The sequence below is a fragment of the Labrus bergylta genome, chromosome 17 (assembly GCF_963930695.1).
Source record: "Labrus bergylta chromosome 17, fLabBer1.1, whole genome shotgun sequence".
NCBI classification, from domain to species: Eukaryota; Metazoa; Chordata; class Actinopteri; order Labriformes; family Labridae; genus Labrus; species Labrus bergylta.
The window spans coordinates 3,227,933-3,244,446 of NC_089211.1; the positions used below are offsets into that span (position 1 = coordinate 3,227,933).

The 16,514-nt window shown below is 39.3% G+C and overlaps 1 protein-coding gene across 1 annotated transcript in view; it reads right to left on the minus strand.

The window, feature by feature from the left end:
• igsf9a (immunoglobulin superfamily, member 9a) overlaps positions 1–16,514 on the minus strand; it is a 70,929-nt gene that overhangs the window by 22,734 nt on the left and 31,681 nt on the right. Inside the window, exons 7-11 of the mRNA XM_020630580.3 lie at positions 14,029–14,170; positions 5,254–5,399; positions 3,380–3,522; positions 1,854–1,994; positions 1,280–1,396 (exon numbers count right to left, since the gene is read on the minus strand). Coding sequence (XP_020486236.2) covers positions 1,280–1,396; positions 1,854–1,994; positions 3,380–3,522; positions 5,254–5,399; positions 14,029–14,170 — 689 coding nt within the window. The remainder of the gene's footprint in view (positions 1–1,279; positions 1,397–1,853; positions 1,995–3,379; positions 3,523–5,253; positions 5,400–14,028; positions 14,171–16,514) is intronic.

The following is a 16,514-nucleotide window of genomic DNA, read 5'->3' on the forward strand; positions in this document are numbered from 1 at the left end:
AAAAAATGGCCAAGAGCTTCAATCAAATCCTCCAGTAGAGTGACATTTGACAGGCAATAGACTGTCCATCTGTTCCCTTCCATGGTCAGGTTATGAGGAGGAGCATGAAGTGGAAATGAATAAATCAGACTTCAACCTTGCTTAATTGGAAATCACTAACTTTGCTTGGTTACATATATGTCATTGATTTCTCCGCTAGCAGACGGCAACCCTCTATTTAAAGGTCAAGTGCAGTTTAACATAATTTGTAAGGTTAGCTCATCATCTGGAGTCTGATTTGACTTGACACATTTCAATCCCCAAGTGCGGGATGAGTCATTGCACATGTTTTTTTTTTCATACACAAAAATTCTCTGAAGAAAAAACAAATGTTTGAAAACAGTATTAGAAAATATTTTACCAATACATTCTGTCCCTCAGTGTTTCTTTAAGTAAGAACTTTAATACTAGAGCACACTATTAATTTTCTGATTCATTTCTAACACATAACCACTAAAATAGATAATATATTACTAAAGAGGCATGAGGAGAAAACATCAGAAAAGGTGTCATGTTCAAATAGAGCAGAGCCCCATTTGAACATGGACTCAACCCCTTAAATTGTTCCAGCATTGTCCTGGAGGGTTTCATGTATGCCAAACACATCGGAATGTGTTCAACTTGACTTTATGCAGACAGGAGAAATCATAGGAAAAGCTTTCTGGCAGACAAGGTGAGTGATTTTTGAATTTAGCAGGTGGTAATAACCTGGAACATTCACCTCAAGGAGGCAGGCGGGATGATAAAGTTCATGTTGAGCAGAGTGTCTCTGCTTCAAACTCTTTTCTACCCTCCTCAGTTGTTAGTGTATTGTTATCTACTGATGTCTTTGTGTGTCTTTATACATGTTATAGTGATATTACACTAAAAGCAGTCCTCCTCCTGCACTCTCTACCAAGGAAAACCCCTCACCCAAATGAATCAATGACACAAACAGGCTCCCACTGTGCGGGACAAGTATGAAAGGCAGTTCTGAAAAATGTCATGACCTAAATGTGCTGATATTGTCTAGAAAATGTCAAGTGTTCATGTGTGAGATGGGCTCAGGGCTGCACTGTGTTATGAGCATATTTCTGCTTGACTTTTCGCCTGTGCATGCTGAAAAGGTACAGTTTGTGTTTTGCATAGAAAACACTACAGGCCCAAGCTGAGGTATACAGAAACAAAGAAAAAGATGAAAGCTCATCATTAATGTATCATAAGGGCTCACTTCTATGATGAGCTTTGCAGGGTTATTTACCTTGCTCCAGGTCACTTTTATCGTCAGGTCATCGTTTCCCTGACAAGGGATGAGCAGAGTCCTCCCAGCTTCCTGCTGGTACTGCTTCTCCGGAGTGACGCTGAAAGATGGGGGGTCCTACAAATTGCCAAAGCAACATAACTGAATCAAGGAGATTGCAGCATTGCCAACAATGGATTTTAAGACTGGATTACTGCCGCTTTGGACAAGATTATCTTAATAACAAAAGGATTAGCCACACAATTAACTCCCTAACAGCGGAGCCATTGTAGTGCATCTGAGTTGACTTCCATTAACGCCAGAGGGCCACACATGGCTGTGAAAAGGTCATTAAAATGACGTTTATGTTAAGTTTTTAATTTGCTGTGACAGATGTCGTTTTGGGTAATTAAAACACATGCACAGTGGGAGGAAAGATAGTTAAACAGAACTAGGGCAGATTATGTGCCGGTTTCTTGGCTTCCAGGTCCTGATGGACCGGCACTTTGCACTTTATGGTGCAAATAATGTTCTCATTTGTATATTACGTTTTAGAATTACTTCCTTTTTCCCTCTAAAAGGAGCCCACACTGACCTGTAAAATGACAATTGTTGGCCCAGAGGATCCCATGCTGCCGTAGCTGTTGTATGGAGTACATGTGTACACGCCTGCTGAATCATCATTTACTGTTGCCATGAACAAAGAGCCCTCTGGTGTCAAGGTCCATCCTGGATACTGAGAAAAAAACACACAACTCTGATGGATATAAAAGAAAAACAAGTAGCATGTGCGGTCGTGAATGATACATGTCATTATTTGCTTAAAAAATATAAAGGTAAGAAGTGTGCAGAGAGCTTAGAGAGCTAAAAGGCAAAAATATCTGAAACTATTGCAAAGCCACACATGAGCTCCTCGGCTGGGTTTGAGGGATTTCAGAAATATTTTTTGGTATCTGCCTGCAACAGTCCTGCAGTGGTTAAGTACTGAAATCCCCACTGGGCAGATTATTTCCATACTTCTTGAGAATTGCTTATTATTTATTAATGTTGTCGCAGCTTTTGCATGATGATATCTAACCGTAAGAGGATTTATCTTTTTCCCTCTAATTTAAAAAAACACTATTTGGGAAATTCCCTTCATGATTTTGTTATGGGAGGGAGGGTTAAAGCCAAACACATTAAGAGAAAAAAGGTTTTCAAATTCCATAAAGCAGGTGCTTTTTCAAGTCTTTTTTTCTATTCATTAAGCCAAAGTGGAAGTCTTGTGCTGCGTTATGATTCATCAAAAGGTTTCCACTCAGTTTTAATGAAGTCAAAATTGCTATTATCCTCCCCCAAATGAGAGACAGTATCACAGTGGGTATAAGAGCTCGTCACATCCAGAGTAAATTTAAAATAATTGGCAGAATAACAGCCTGACTCCGACAACACTATACTCTCACACTACAGGAATGAATCACATTTCCTTCAGTGTCTCTCATCAGGCGACATGTCCATCACCAAAGTGTGGAGGGGGGGGAGGGGTGGACTCTGCTTGTGACGGGGTCAGGAGGAGGAAGGGCTGGATCTTTTGTGAGCTCTTAGTTTAAAAGAAAAAGAAAACGTAAAAGAGCAAGGGGCAGTCAGGAGATCCTTGGGGATTGCTCCAAAGCTTTTAAGATGGAACACATCATCCCTGTCCATTACGATGAATGTGATTGAATGACAGTGCAGTGGAAAAAGTGGTTGCAGGTTTCCATCAGTGGACAAAGCAGATGTCCTTTGTTAAAAGCCTGGAAAAATGATTCAATGTCCTGTCGAGTTTTCACATTATAATAGCATGGAAACCATTGCTCTGCTGTTCTGTAGGCAAGTGGACTGTGGGCTGATTGATAGGAAAGTGTTTTGCATGATGGCTGCCTGGAGACTGTCGCTTCATAGATGCTTGTAGTGAGCAGCGTGTGTGACACTTCTCTGCTGATAGAAAGTCAATGGATTCTGTCGCTGCTCCCCTGTGATGTGTGCTGCATCAGAAATCAATTAATAAAGTATTCACAAAGACAGACATATGAGGTCTGGTACACAGACTAGAGCAGGATTATGTCAACTGAATGATCTTGACCCTAATGATGTTTGTCTTACCAATGAGAGGTCAAGTGGCTCTCCATCTTTGGTCCAATCAACACGCAGCAGTGGAGGCTGAGCTGCTGCTGCACAGGTGACCACACCATCCATACCAGTGGGGAGGTAGGTCTTCTGGGGCATTTGAAGGGCCTGGGCGGGGTCTATGCAGAGGGAGGCAAATCAAGTTGTTTATTTTTGTATAATTAAGATGAAACTTACTGTTTCATTACCAGGGGATGCCACATGTACCAGTACATAGAACCCTTTCCATGATTTATCATTTATGATGCATTTTCTGGAGATAGTGTGAAGTTATAATCATTTTCCTGTGCCCATAACTCTCTACATAAAGTCTATGACTCAGACTTTATTTGGACAGCTCTTTGTATTTACAGCTCACTGAGTGTGTGAGATGGGTTTTACTCGTCTCTAAGCAGCAGCAATATGTTCAAGGAGAAGGTCATCTCTAACTTAGAATGATCCAATCCCTGGACATTTACAAGTGAAGCATCACAGAATATGAATTTCTAAAAAATCAAGAACCAATGATAATACCACCTCCAAAATAAATAAATATATATTTAAACCTGTGGCAAATAATAACATTGATTATGGTAATTGTAAATTAACAATGACTAAATCATCAAAAGTAACAGAGAAGCAGGCGTATATTTCCAGCTATGATAAATTGACACAGTGTTTTCTCATTTAAAATAAATTATGTCAATTCCTTGTATAGATATTTTCTAGTCTTCTGACTACTCAAAGCGCTTTCACACTGCAGGCCACTCCTACTCATTCACACTCTGATTGCAACCTAGGGTTAATTGTCTTGCTCAAGGACACAGCAGACATGTTGCTGCAGGAGCTGGGGATCCAACCCCTGCCCTTTCGGTTGAGAGACGACCGACTCTACCAACTGAGCCACAGCCGCCCAATGTATATGGTCAGGAAAATTAGGCAGCACAAACCACAAAGTTTGAAGTAAACAAATGTCTGGCAATGGCAAAACAATGTTTAAAATCTCCTGAAGTGGGCTTATTCAAAATGTTTGTTAAAAAAAAGAGAAACTAAAGTATTTTTGAGTTTAGCCCTGTTTTTGTTTTGTTTGTTTTACCTGAAAAGTTCTACTAATGCAGTTATTTAACAACATCAGAAAAGATACAGACTGCATTTAAAATGGCTGGCCACTCTTTATCTTCTCTAATTTTATATTCATAATGTTAAGGTTTATCAAAAAGCTCTAAATATTTTCACTCATCTTCTTTGAAGGAAGCATAGAAAAGTCTGGACTCCTTTTTGTAAAACTATATGGTAGTCTTTGTTTCTCTGTCTTTGATTTTCTTGAAATGACTCTCATGTCATGTCAGGTTAAAGAGCGTCTTCACATCGTCACTATGAATCTGGGCATTACTGACCTCTAGTGGCAGCAGTGATGTACCTCAAAGTGAGTCAGCACTCAATGACATCACTGATGGGTGTGGTTACAGGTACCACACACACACACACACACACACACACACACACACACACACACACACACACACACACACACACACACACACACACACACACACACACACACACACACACACACACACACACACACACACACACACACACACACACACACACCAGTGAGGTCAGAGGAGGGACACTTACCTGTTGTTGGGTAACTTATCAAGTATTATTGAGTGTGTAACACCTTAAAGAAGCCTAATGTTGCTCAACATATCTTTAGTTTAGAAAGAACAAGTTTAATTTGTAAATCCCTAGCGACAACAAATGAACACTTTGATGCATGCAGATCACCACCCATGTGATTGGAAATATGTGTTTAGATGTGCAGACCAAACACACAGAAACTATACGGACTATACAGTGAAACCTACGCATCACTGTGAGGATGGCAGAGGCGGTGGGCGGGGTCAGCAGGCCGTTGGTGGGCATGCAGGTGTAGTTTCCAGAATCCACGGGGATGAGACCGGAGATGAGTAGAGTTCCATCGATCATGATCTTTACTCGTGACTTCAGAGACCTTGAGAATAAACACAAGAACATTCTTGAGAATAACAACGAGAGGCAACTGAGCTCTTGGATTTGAGTCGAGTCAAACACCCTCTCAGAGCTTCGACAGTGTAGGAGGGCTTTTTCTTTTTTTTTTCTAAGTTATTCACCACTGTGTGTGCAGATGGAGGTTAAGGAAATATGATTTCATTTCAGTTAAGAGGAGGAAGAGAGGAGCCCACTCGTTTATACACACTTACATTAACAGAAAAACTGAAGGCTGAGCAAAGCTTCTTACAAACAGGTTACATATTCAAGCTGCTCCACGTACTCAAGACACACAGTCATATATTTAGTCAAATGACCATAAAGGTGAGATGACTCATCATTTGTAACACTGAATATTCCTTCAAACTTTTCTTTTATTCTCTTTGCATTGAAACAGTGTGAGTGAATTCTTTGATTTTTCAGCTTACTTGCTTATTTTAATTTAATTGACACTAAACTGATTTAAGAGAAGTTACTATCAGAAACAAAAACTCGAAGAATCTGAAATGCTGTTGCCATGTAAATGTACACAAGCAAGGAATCTGACTCGTTGTTTAGCTTCAAGAATAATGAACATAAAAGTAGAGAAGCAATAGGCTACTAAACGGAAGCACTGCTACTGTCAAGGAATAAAATATATTAAATAAAAATAATGAAATCTACAAAAAACTACACACAGCGACTGATTAACTAAGAATGGATTTCAGCCGCTGGTAGATCCAAACAATCGTGCATCATTTGCCCCCTCTGTCTGCTCCACCTCTACGTCTAAATCACTGAGCATATAGCGCCTATGATATTCACACGTCCAAGAAGTTGTGCCGTTCCGTGCAGTTTGCTCTTGTTTTGAGTCTGAATGTGGGGAAAAGCCGTCTGCACCTCGGCTCTGTGCAGAAATGAGCTCTCATGCTGACAGGGCTCTCAAGCTGTCAGAGCTGTTTTGTCCACATAAAGATGATGAGCTAGGAGGGGGAGGGGGAAACTTTTTCAGGGTTTATTTCGATGCCAGACTTAAAAAATGTAACTCGAGTTTCACTGTTTAGAACAAAGCTTCTTCTCAGAAAAGAGCAAGGAAGAGCAACTCGGAAAAAACTTGCATCCTCAACTTATGTGGATGAAGTGTCCAGTCGCTGACAGGCCCAGACTGATTGAACCCCTGGTAATAATAGTGATAATAGTAATGTTGACTTAAACACATCATTTAGGTCGTACAGAAGTGGGATTGTTTTCCTGATCACTGAATAGTTTGCATGTGACATCTCTTGTAAAAACTGTGCCACAGTAAGCACCAGCTGACTGCATTTTTCCCTCCTTTTGCTTTTGAATGAGTGAGTGGAAAGAGACAGTAAGAGAGTTGTACCTATTTAACATACAGTCTCAATGGTGTTAAGAAGCACCAAGCCTGTGGCAATTAGCGCTGGTCTTTGGGAATTAGATAGTATCTGCAACGAGGACCATTTGCATGGGAAGGGGGCAATTTTGCACCTAATTTTAGAATATTCCCTTACTTACATACAAGCAAATGAGACACCCAGGACACTGTCTGCTTGGCTGTGCAGATTGTGTGCATTTCACCTTTGTGCTTTCTTAGTCGTTGACACGCTACCCTTTCTCTCATTCGCTCAGGTTTAGAGGGCGCAAAACAGCACAATCCTTTTGTGACTCATGCCCATGGAGTGCAGTGTAAACAGTAAATTCTCAGTTATCATGACTCTCCACAGCTCTGTAGAGCTATTCAGGCATTTAGTTGAATACCTGATGAACCAACCTTACAGTAAATGCCCCAGAGAACAATAGAAGACTATTAAAAAAAAAACAGAAGCTTAAGAATTCCTAACCTCTCAAAAACCTGTGGAGATAAAACCATGTCAAAGAACAGCTAAGATCACAGATGAATCAAACATACAGAAACTCAACCTCTATAAGTTTTTGGATGTGCATGCTGTTTGATATTTCTGTAAAAATAATCTACACCCTTCAACTTTCTCTCTTGTCCTATGATCATTTGCTTTATTATCAAATGTTCTCTGTTCCAGGTACATTTCTTGAAAATACCACCATGTAATTATAGATATCTTTTGAGCAAATGAGGAAAACCTTAACTAAAAGTCATTTTAACATTTTTAAAGAGCACCTCGCTATTTTTAACAAAGCAATTACAAAAGAGCTTATTCCACTGAATGAGGAGCGGATCATCAGGATAATCCTCATGTGGTCTACTCAGCTGTTAACAGCATTACACATCACCTCCAAAAAGCCTCTCTGAAACTTTTTTTCCCCTCATCAAAATCAGGTTGAGTATGTAACTCTAATGACCAATGATATGTGTGACAAAGTGATGCTCAGGAGAAGTAATGCTAATGAAGCCCTCCACCTGCTCAACTGACCCTATCCCTGCCACAGCTTTTGAAGAGTGTTCAATAGTCTGATGGATGAAATGCTAGAAATCATGAACCATTCCCTGCTCGCTCTGATCTCCTCCCTGCCACTGAACACTGCTATTGTTAAATCTCTCCAACAGAAAAGCTCTCTCTCTCTGTGCTTCACAGTTGCAGACCTATTTCCCTTTTCTTTTCTATGAACTGTGAAGTCCTTTCTTTCTCTCCTTAATTTATGGATGGATTTTTTTGCATCGTCGTCATTGTAAAATGATTCTCCCTAATCTGTTGCCTCACACAATCGAGTAGACACAGAAAACATTAATATTCAGTCAGAGAAGTGTCTGTCTACCTGATGAATGTGACTGCAATACACCTTCTTCTTCTACCAAATCTCTAATTTTTGTCTCCCCTTTTATCCCGAGAAATAATATCCAGGCTCCCCCCGTCAAAAATGTTCTTCAGCGGCTAGTTGTTGTCTTCAATGCTGTTTTGTTTTAGAGCTGATAGAGCAGAACAGGAAAGAGCTGCATGACAGAACTGACACTGAGTTAATGTGCCTTAAAACTAAAACAATGTTCTAAAAATGGCTACAAAGCTCTACAGAAGATCACAGGTAGATGATTATCCTCTGTGGGCTTAGGTAACACTTTTGATTGAATTATTTAAAGCAGTAACGTACCATTTAAAAAGGTACCATGTGGAGTTAGGAAGTAGGCAGGAAGGGATTGTATAAGGAGTTGGTCCCAGTAATCAGACTTAGGCACTCCCAAAATATCACTATAGCACAGCATGAATAAATGTCTCACACAGAAAAAATCATGTGAACTCCTGTGATGTTAGATGAGTAAGGAAACCTGACCTAGTGTCCATGACATCATGTATGACGACGCTACATCAATACATTACACTCACTGCTTTCATGCTACTCCACTGTTCACCCATTCTAAGCAATATCCCCCAAAGAAATGTAGGGGCACTCCAACAAACACACCACAAAGGACTGCAAGCAAACTCTTTCAAATGTAAAAAGAGGGCATTTTAAAATGGTGTTTCAAGGAGAATTTAATTTAAGCGTGTTCCATAGATCTAGGGGAAGTGGCGAGATGCACTTTATTTTATTTATTTGACCAAGTATTCACCTGTAATCAAACATTATACACTGATTGAACCTAAGTCGCAACCCTGCAAAAAAAACCCTGCAGTTCCTTGGGTGTCCACTTGAGGCTGAAAAGGCCAAGGAATTCTCATTAGGTCCCATATTAATTTTTTACAGCAGTGATTAACATGTATACTGCCTCATACAAAAACAGCCAACAGCTCAATTCTCTAGTGTTTAAAAACTGTACAGGGGCAAGTTTTATTTTTATTGCTCATCTGTTTTGATTACATTAAAATAAGAGCTTTGCATAAATTAGCATGAGTCAGGTCATGGTTGAGTTGAGTCAGTCGGGCGCCATGTTGCTGTTTGCCTGGAAACTTAAGTCCCACATCAGCTTCATCTCTTTGCCTGTTTCTAGACTGAATGAAAGCGAGTTGAAAATAACATTTCCAAAAGACAACTTCTATCTTTGCGCTCCATAACCTCTCTTCAGAAACCAATTGGTGACATCACTGAGATACAGCTAAAGTCAGAGGCTGCTTCCTTTAGGACAGCTCATTTGAAGACCAGTTGCCTCAAAGCGCTGTGTCCAAAAGCTGCCCCATTTTGAAAGCTTTGTCAAAAGCATCCGACAAATACGACAAAGGCAGTCCTACTCTTCCCAGGCTATAAAGGATGCATCCAATGCAACCTTGGTGCCCCAACGTATCCCAAGATTCATAGCATGAGTTATGCAATAAGTCAATGGTTTCAACTCAAACGAATAGCTAGATACAAATGTTAGAAACCAAAGGGGCCCTGAATCTTCAAATGATCTGTGTGGGCTGGGCGGCAGGGGCTGTGGTTTTGTTTAAATTGTTATGCTGTCGCTGGCTGCCATCTCTGATCTTCCCCATTCATATTTAACAAGTGAAACTGTTACCCTTGACATGTTATGTGGTACATGTGTGATGGAACTAAGGTGGGGCTGAATTGTTGGCATCCCTTGGTGAAAAAAATAATCAAGAATTAACCTATATCAGATTAGGCCATGGTCATGCCAAGCTAAACGGTAATTAGTCAGGACTCTGCCAAGGGAAGCCAGTTGTCTTATGGCTTCACACCAATCAAATCATAGCATGGTATCAACATGGCTGGAATGAACTGTTAGCCCTCAGGCCGTTGTTATTAGCAGGTGCATATTGAGACAGCTATAGACATTTTGGATTTATAGTAAAATAATAACTTCACTATATTAACACTACAGTAGCCAGTCAACATTAAATTTGACGACAGGCTAACTAAAAAACTACCGCAAAGAACAGCAAGAAAGAAAAGGAAACAGACTGACTTTTAATGATGGAAATCACTAGAATACTAAACTGCTGCTGAAGTTCAGCCACTCCGTAAGACTAATAATGATGTGATTTCACCACCATGAACGAAAATTCCTCTTCAAATAATGTGAGTGATAAACACATCCCCCTCTCTTTTCTCTGCAGCTTAATTGTTGACGTAACTGCTCATTTGGCTGAGTGCATTTGTTTGGCCTCACTTATGTCACTTAATTTGTATGACTTGTCTGGATTTTCTTGCTGGTGTTAATTGGCTCACTGAAATAGTTATTTTGTTGAGGATGTTTGTGAGCAGAAATTAACAACCATGGACTGATCACGGATGACGTTAACATTACTTCAGTTTCAGGTTAAGTTACCTGAAAACATGATGTTGTGATTTTTATAGCCTCTGAAATGTGGTAGGTTACAGCCTCAGTTTTAAGATTATGTTGTAAGAATGGATATTCTGCCTGGTGACACTTCTTTGCATGTAGGGTGCTTACAACGCAGTTTGTGTGTTCGATTGCTTACAAAAAACCTGCTAAAGCAGCAAAATACCCCTTCTATGACCTAGAAGATCTAGAGGAATAAAGCCCCATTTTATAACACTGAAAAGATGTATTACTGAAAATCTATTTATTCTGGTTTTGAGTTCTGTTAAATGGATCTTGGCTAAAACTGGCCTTTAAAAAGCTTTTTTTTTATCCATGCACATGACTTTTTCTGTTTATTATGAAGTCTAAAATCTCATTTCATTCCAGCCTGTGTGTACTGGTCTCTTGATTATCAGCACCTGTTCTCATTACACACCTGCCCCTGATTATGTCATTAGTCAAACCACTTCATAAACTCCTTTGTTTCCCTTCTGACAGATTTTTGTTTATTCATGCTCACAACATATTCTTCTGTCTCCATTCTAGTCTCGTTTTTATAAGATTTTTTAAACGCTTAACTGTTTTCTTAATGTTGGAATTTGCCTGTCCTCTCACTGAATTTGTTTCAAGAGGCTTTTTTTTAAACTGGACCTTGTGTAGTTTTTCCATCTATATCTTTGAATCTGTAATCCCATCAACACCTGCCAAATTCTCAAAAACACCATCGTCCAAATGAAAACGTAAAACACACTTTTATGGCTGTCATGAGCATGCCAAGTCAAAAACCATGTCCTTGATATGTGAAAATGACCATTTCATTTACAAAGTTGTCAACTCGTGCGCCTCTGCTCGTAAACATAATGGGAGAGAGAATGTGTATGCATGTGTTGAGCATGTAAACAGTCCAGTTAGCAACCCTAACACCAGCACTAGATTGGTTGAGTCCACTATCGCACTAATCTCATGTAAACAAAAGTAACCGCGCTGCACAATGATGTCAAACGGAGGAGAAACTGGCAGGCAGCGTGATGCTACATCTCAAAAACCCCTTTCTACACATAAACACCTTTAAATGGAGTTTCTCAAAATCTTCACCTTGAAAAGAGTTTTCAAAAAGGCAGTTTGCTTGTGAACAAAACCTACAGTATGTTTTCAAAATACCTGCCTACGTGTGGACTAGGTCTTGGATTAGTCCAGAACCATATTTTGATTATAAACCTCTTTGCCACCGTTCATTTAAATGGCTTGATGAATACTTTGGCATCCACTGCAGGTATCAGCCTAGACAATCTCACTGTTTCCAAAATGAGAAAAAACATCTTGTGCTAGTGTTTTCCTTCTTTAAGTCTTTATGAAAGAGAACTTTGACTGTATCAAATTTCTACTGAAATGGTAAAGAACCAAAAACTAGATCAAAGGCGGGACATAACATTAGAATGAACCTGATTGGATCGTTTGCTTCGACAAAGTCTATTAATTAGTATAAAAATGAGTTACCACTGGGTGAGATTATGAGTGTGCTGTAGAGAAATACTGACATGTAAGATAAATCCTTTTTGATTTATTTCACTGTAAAATGTACGAGAGCCGTCAATGCCAAGCCTGTGAAGAAAACTGTGATTGCACCTTTCTTTAGAATATCACTAAACCTTTGTCAGCTTCAGATTAAATCTCAACACTCGGTGCAAAGGCACAAGAGTATGTGTCAGGCAGGGTTTTTAAGAAATGTCGCTGCTGAATTTTCCTTGTTCCCCCAGGACTGACTGTCATGTCCTGCAGCTACTTTAGCCAGAAAGGAGGCAGATTTTAGTTTCTGTTGATAAGAAGCAGGTTTCCACTGCAGAGGAACATTTAGTAACAATAATCTTACCTGTTACTAGATTAGATATGTATGATATATTATAAAGTCACTTATATGACGTACATTTTATTGAATAATTTATGTAGGAAAGCTGTTTAGTTGCAGGACAATCCATTGTTTAGCAGTTCAAATAACCTGAGATGGCGATTCACGCGTATGTGTATATACCATAGACTGTAAATATTAATGGATGAAGTCTGAGTGACGTCACCCATCTGTTAAAGCAGGGGGCGCTGGAGGCTCATCGGCAGCAGCCGCCATGCTGGAAATGCTGTCTCAACCAAACTTTCAGTTAACTTAACGACAGGCTGAAAGCTGGAGCTGAGGAGGGTTTGAAGCATCCTGACAAACCGCTACACCACGCTCACCTGTCAGTCATGTCAGCTAGGCACCCATGGATAACACGTATTGTTCATAAACGTCTGTAAGTCAGACACATGAGTGTACTGTAAGTCAGACAGGCTTTTGAGATATTGTGGCTGGATTTGTCTTGTGCCCTGGGGCTCGACTGTGTACTGCAGCTCCTTGGGCCAGAACTAAGACCCTGTGGGAGTCAGACTTCTTGTTTCTGTGGATAAAGAAGCAGAAGTCTGCAACTGTGGACACAGTATATTTTTAAGTGTTGATTTATGTAACTTTAACATTTTAGGAGGAAGTGGTTTTCTATATCAAAGAGAGAAATCTCTATGTGAAAATGTAATGTATGGAAACGATTAGTGATCAGAATTCAAATGATAAACTAATTTGAAAATGAAAATCCATTAACAGAAATGCTTTTGAGTGTCAAAATATGAGTGTATTATTTGACTAATTTATCTAATTTGAATTTTAGTTTTCAACTTCAAAAATGCACATTCTTTGACTAAATTAAAATGAAGAAAATTACATTTTCATTTTCAAAAAATGCCCCGCTAAATCTGTATCATAATTCAAATGAAAAAGCTAATTTTAAAATGAAAATACAGTAAAAGAAACACGTTTTAATTTTCAGAATATAGGTGCATTATTTGACCTATATTTAAAATAAATATTCAGTCATCCAGTTTGCATTATACTTTTAGACTCAAACTTGTACTTTACAGTGCAGATAAGAACGAAATTTCGTTGCAATTGGCCCGTTGTAGTGCAGGATAAAAACAGCAGCATGTATTTACATATAAAAAATAAAAATAAGGTGCAGATATAAAAAGAAAAACTATGAGTAAAAATACTATACAGATAAATATATTGCACGTTATATTGTGTTTTACAGTCCAGTGAGGTAGTCCTGTGTGGGGATGCATATTGTATGACATCATTCAAATGAAAACTAAAAGGTCTTTGGCTTTTCGTTTTCAAACTTGCCGTGCTAAAAAGTGATCATAATTCAAACCAACTCGAAAATGAAATGGCTAAGTGGACGGCGCAGGAAAGTGACGTCCATAGTAATGCATCTTTTGTTGTCATTTCTTTGTCATTATTTTCATTCTAACACATGTTGAATTACAAAACAAAAAACTCATCCCTTGCTCAAACCCACTGCATACAACATCAGAGGTTTTAAATCAAATGCTTGGGGACAAAGATAACAGGTGCACTTACTCTATGTGGTAGACGTTTTCTCCACCTTTCTGCCATACGTAAGTCATATTGGGGGGATCAGCCACCGCCTGGCAACGCAGAAGTGCATTTTGGGACATATTGACAGAGGTGCTTTTGGGAGGGACGATGATGACAGGTGGACCTGTTGAAAGGAAGGTTACAAAAGACATCACTTAATTTCACAAGAAAGGGCTGCAATTATGTATATTTGCAGGATTACAGAAAATGGCTAACACATGTCCATCAGAACTCCATCATGTCTGAGGTCAGAGTATAAAGTTTAAACAGATGCAAAAATACTGAAGAACACTGCACATCCTTTTACCTGCAAATGGCTGTCATTCAGTCAGAAGGCTTTTGCCAAAAGTACACAATCATCTAAGAGTTTGCCTCACTGCTTTCAAAAGATGATGTCCCCTACACTTTGCTGTACTGGACATTATGAACATGCATCTGAAGTTCTTGTAGTGCTAAATGATCATCATCACCCTGATAATATGGGGTGCTATTTGTGCTTTCTGTAGTTAAGTCTTGTTGCAAAGAAGGCAGAGAGAAGAGACCTGAGCCTAAACAGCCTGTAGTTCTTCTAGGGCACAAAGTTGGATAAAACATGGCGCTGGTGCTAAAAGAACAACAACTGCACATGGTTGTCATACGGTGTAGATGGAGAGAAAACTGAAAAATTATTCCCTGTACTTAACTGAATACAGCAAAATATGTGTGTGCTCTTTTTTCATAAAGCAACATTTCTCAAAAGGACTCTGAAACAGTAACACTGAACAAAGTCGTATATCTTCTGCACCGAACGGATTAAACATAAGTTATACAAACAACACTTTCAACAATCTGCTCAAAGGTTTCACAGCTTCAGTGCTCACTTTGCTTTCCCCTATCACAGTGAGAATCTAACAAGCTGTTAGCCTTAAGAACAGCAGGAGGAAGTGTGAAGAATCTATGGAAAATACGGCTTAGATTATAAACGCAAAGTTACTGAAAGAAGTGTTTTTCTAAAATCATGCCAACCATGAGCCTATATTTAAAGGAAGAATGTGCTGTATTTTACACAGTTTATCTTTTGTAGATGTTTTTCTGAGTCATGACCGTCTACAATGAGTGACAAGACAGAGTACTGCCATCAGTACTGTTGTCGGGCCGTGTTTACATGGACGGGACGGCCTTGTTATAAAACTGTTTTAGTCAAAGACTAGAGAAAAGAAGAACAACATACTCTCTTCTTATTTGGATGTCACATAAATGTATTTAGATCGCCGTCATTCTGTGTCAATTTATGTTCAATATGAAGCCACGAGTTAAATGTGCTGACATTAGCCTGCTAACACAACAATGCAGGCCACAGGTGATTGCAGCTCGAGCAGATGACAATTTTGTCCGTCACTTACACTGAATGGTGCTTAATTATGGCTCGTTCTATTTCTTAACTCCTTTGTGCAAATGCGCGTAGAGAGGGGGAGGGGTTGGAGGTGTGTCGCTGGAGGAGAACGGAGGTGTGGCCAAACAGCAGTTTGTTTAGTGTTTAAAGAGCCCATATTATTCAAAAATAATGAGACTATCAAAAAGTCTCACATTCTTCCTTTAAGTTCAACAAAGTAAACCTAACCTTCCTTTGAAACGACATCAGCTATTACTTTAGGAATTTTAAACTGCTAAACAGTAAAGAGGATGTACAGTATAACATACTACTCAACAATAAAATAAACCTAAAGTGTGCATCTAAGAGAGATTGTCATGTATGGTCCAGCTGTGGTTTAGATCTGCCTTAATGGTTTACTTGCTATTAAAACGGCTAGACAAATATGTAACTTCATACCGTGGGAATTTTAAGTTTCCGCTTCACAAAATATTCCCCAAACAGACGAGAGTTCAGGATGAAAGTGAAAGGAAGAGGTAAAAAGTTTAATATAAAACAAAGTATAAGCTGTACTGGATGGAGCCAGGTGCATTAGAGTGGCTTATAGAGGTAATATGTCGTTGAAAATCAATAAAGATATGAGAGGAATTTACACTCAAAAACTTTTGAACTGAGGTACTATGAAAAAAAAGATGAATAGTCAAACTTGAAGCAGATCAAGTGTCCAATATGTAAACTACAAACCTTTCTAATGACAATGCTATCCTACCAAACTGTGTTGTCAAGTACAGCAGGGTTCATTTCCTTGGAAACGAATCCCACGCAGCTCCAGCGCGGTAATACAATGTCATATTTATGTCTTTGTGCGCCGCCCTCCAACACGTGTGCTATTTGCAAAGAGCTAATAATGCAGGCTTCATGTGACACATGTTTCATGTATAAATAAGCACATGATCTCTACAGCAGTCCTTCGTGATCACTCTATAACCTTTAATGCTTCAGGGATATATGCATGGGTGACAGTTTAGAGGTTATTTAAGTCTTTTGCACTGACTCTGTCCAGATCAGCCATTAGTCTACCCTAATCCATCCATGTGGCAACGCTGCAGGGAAACCC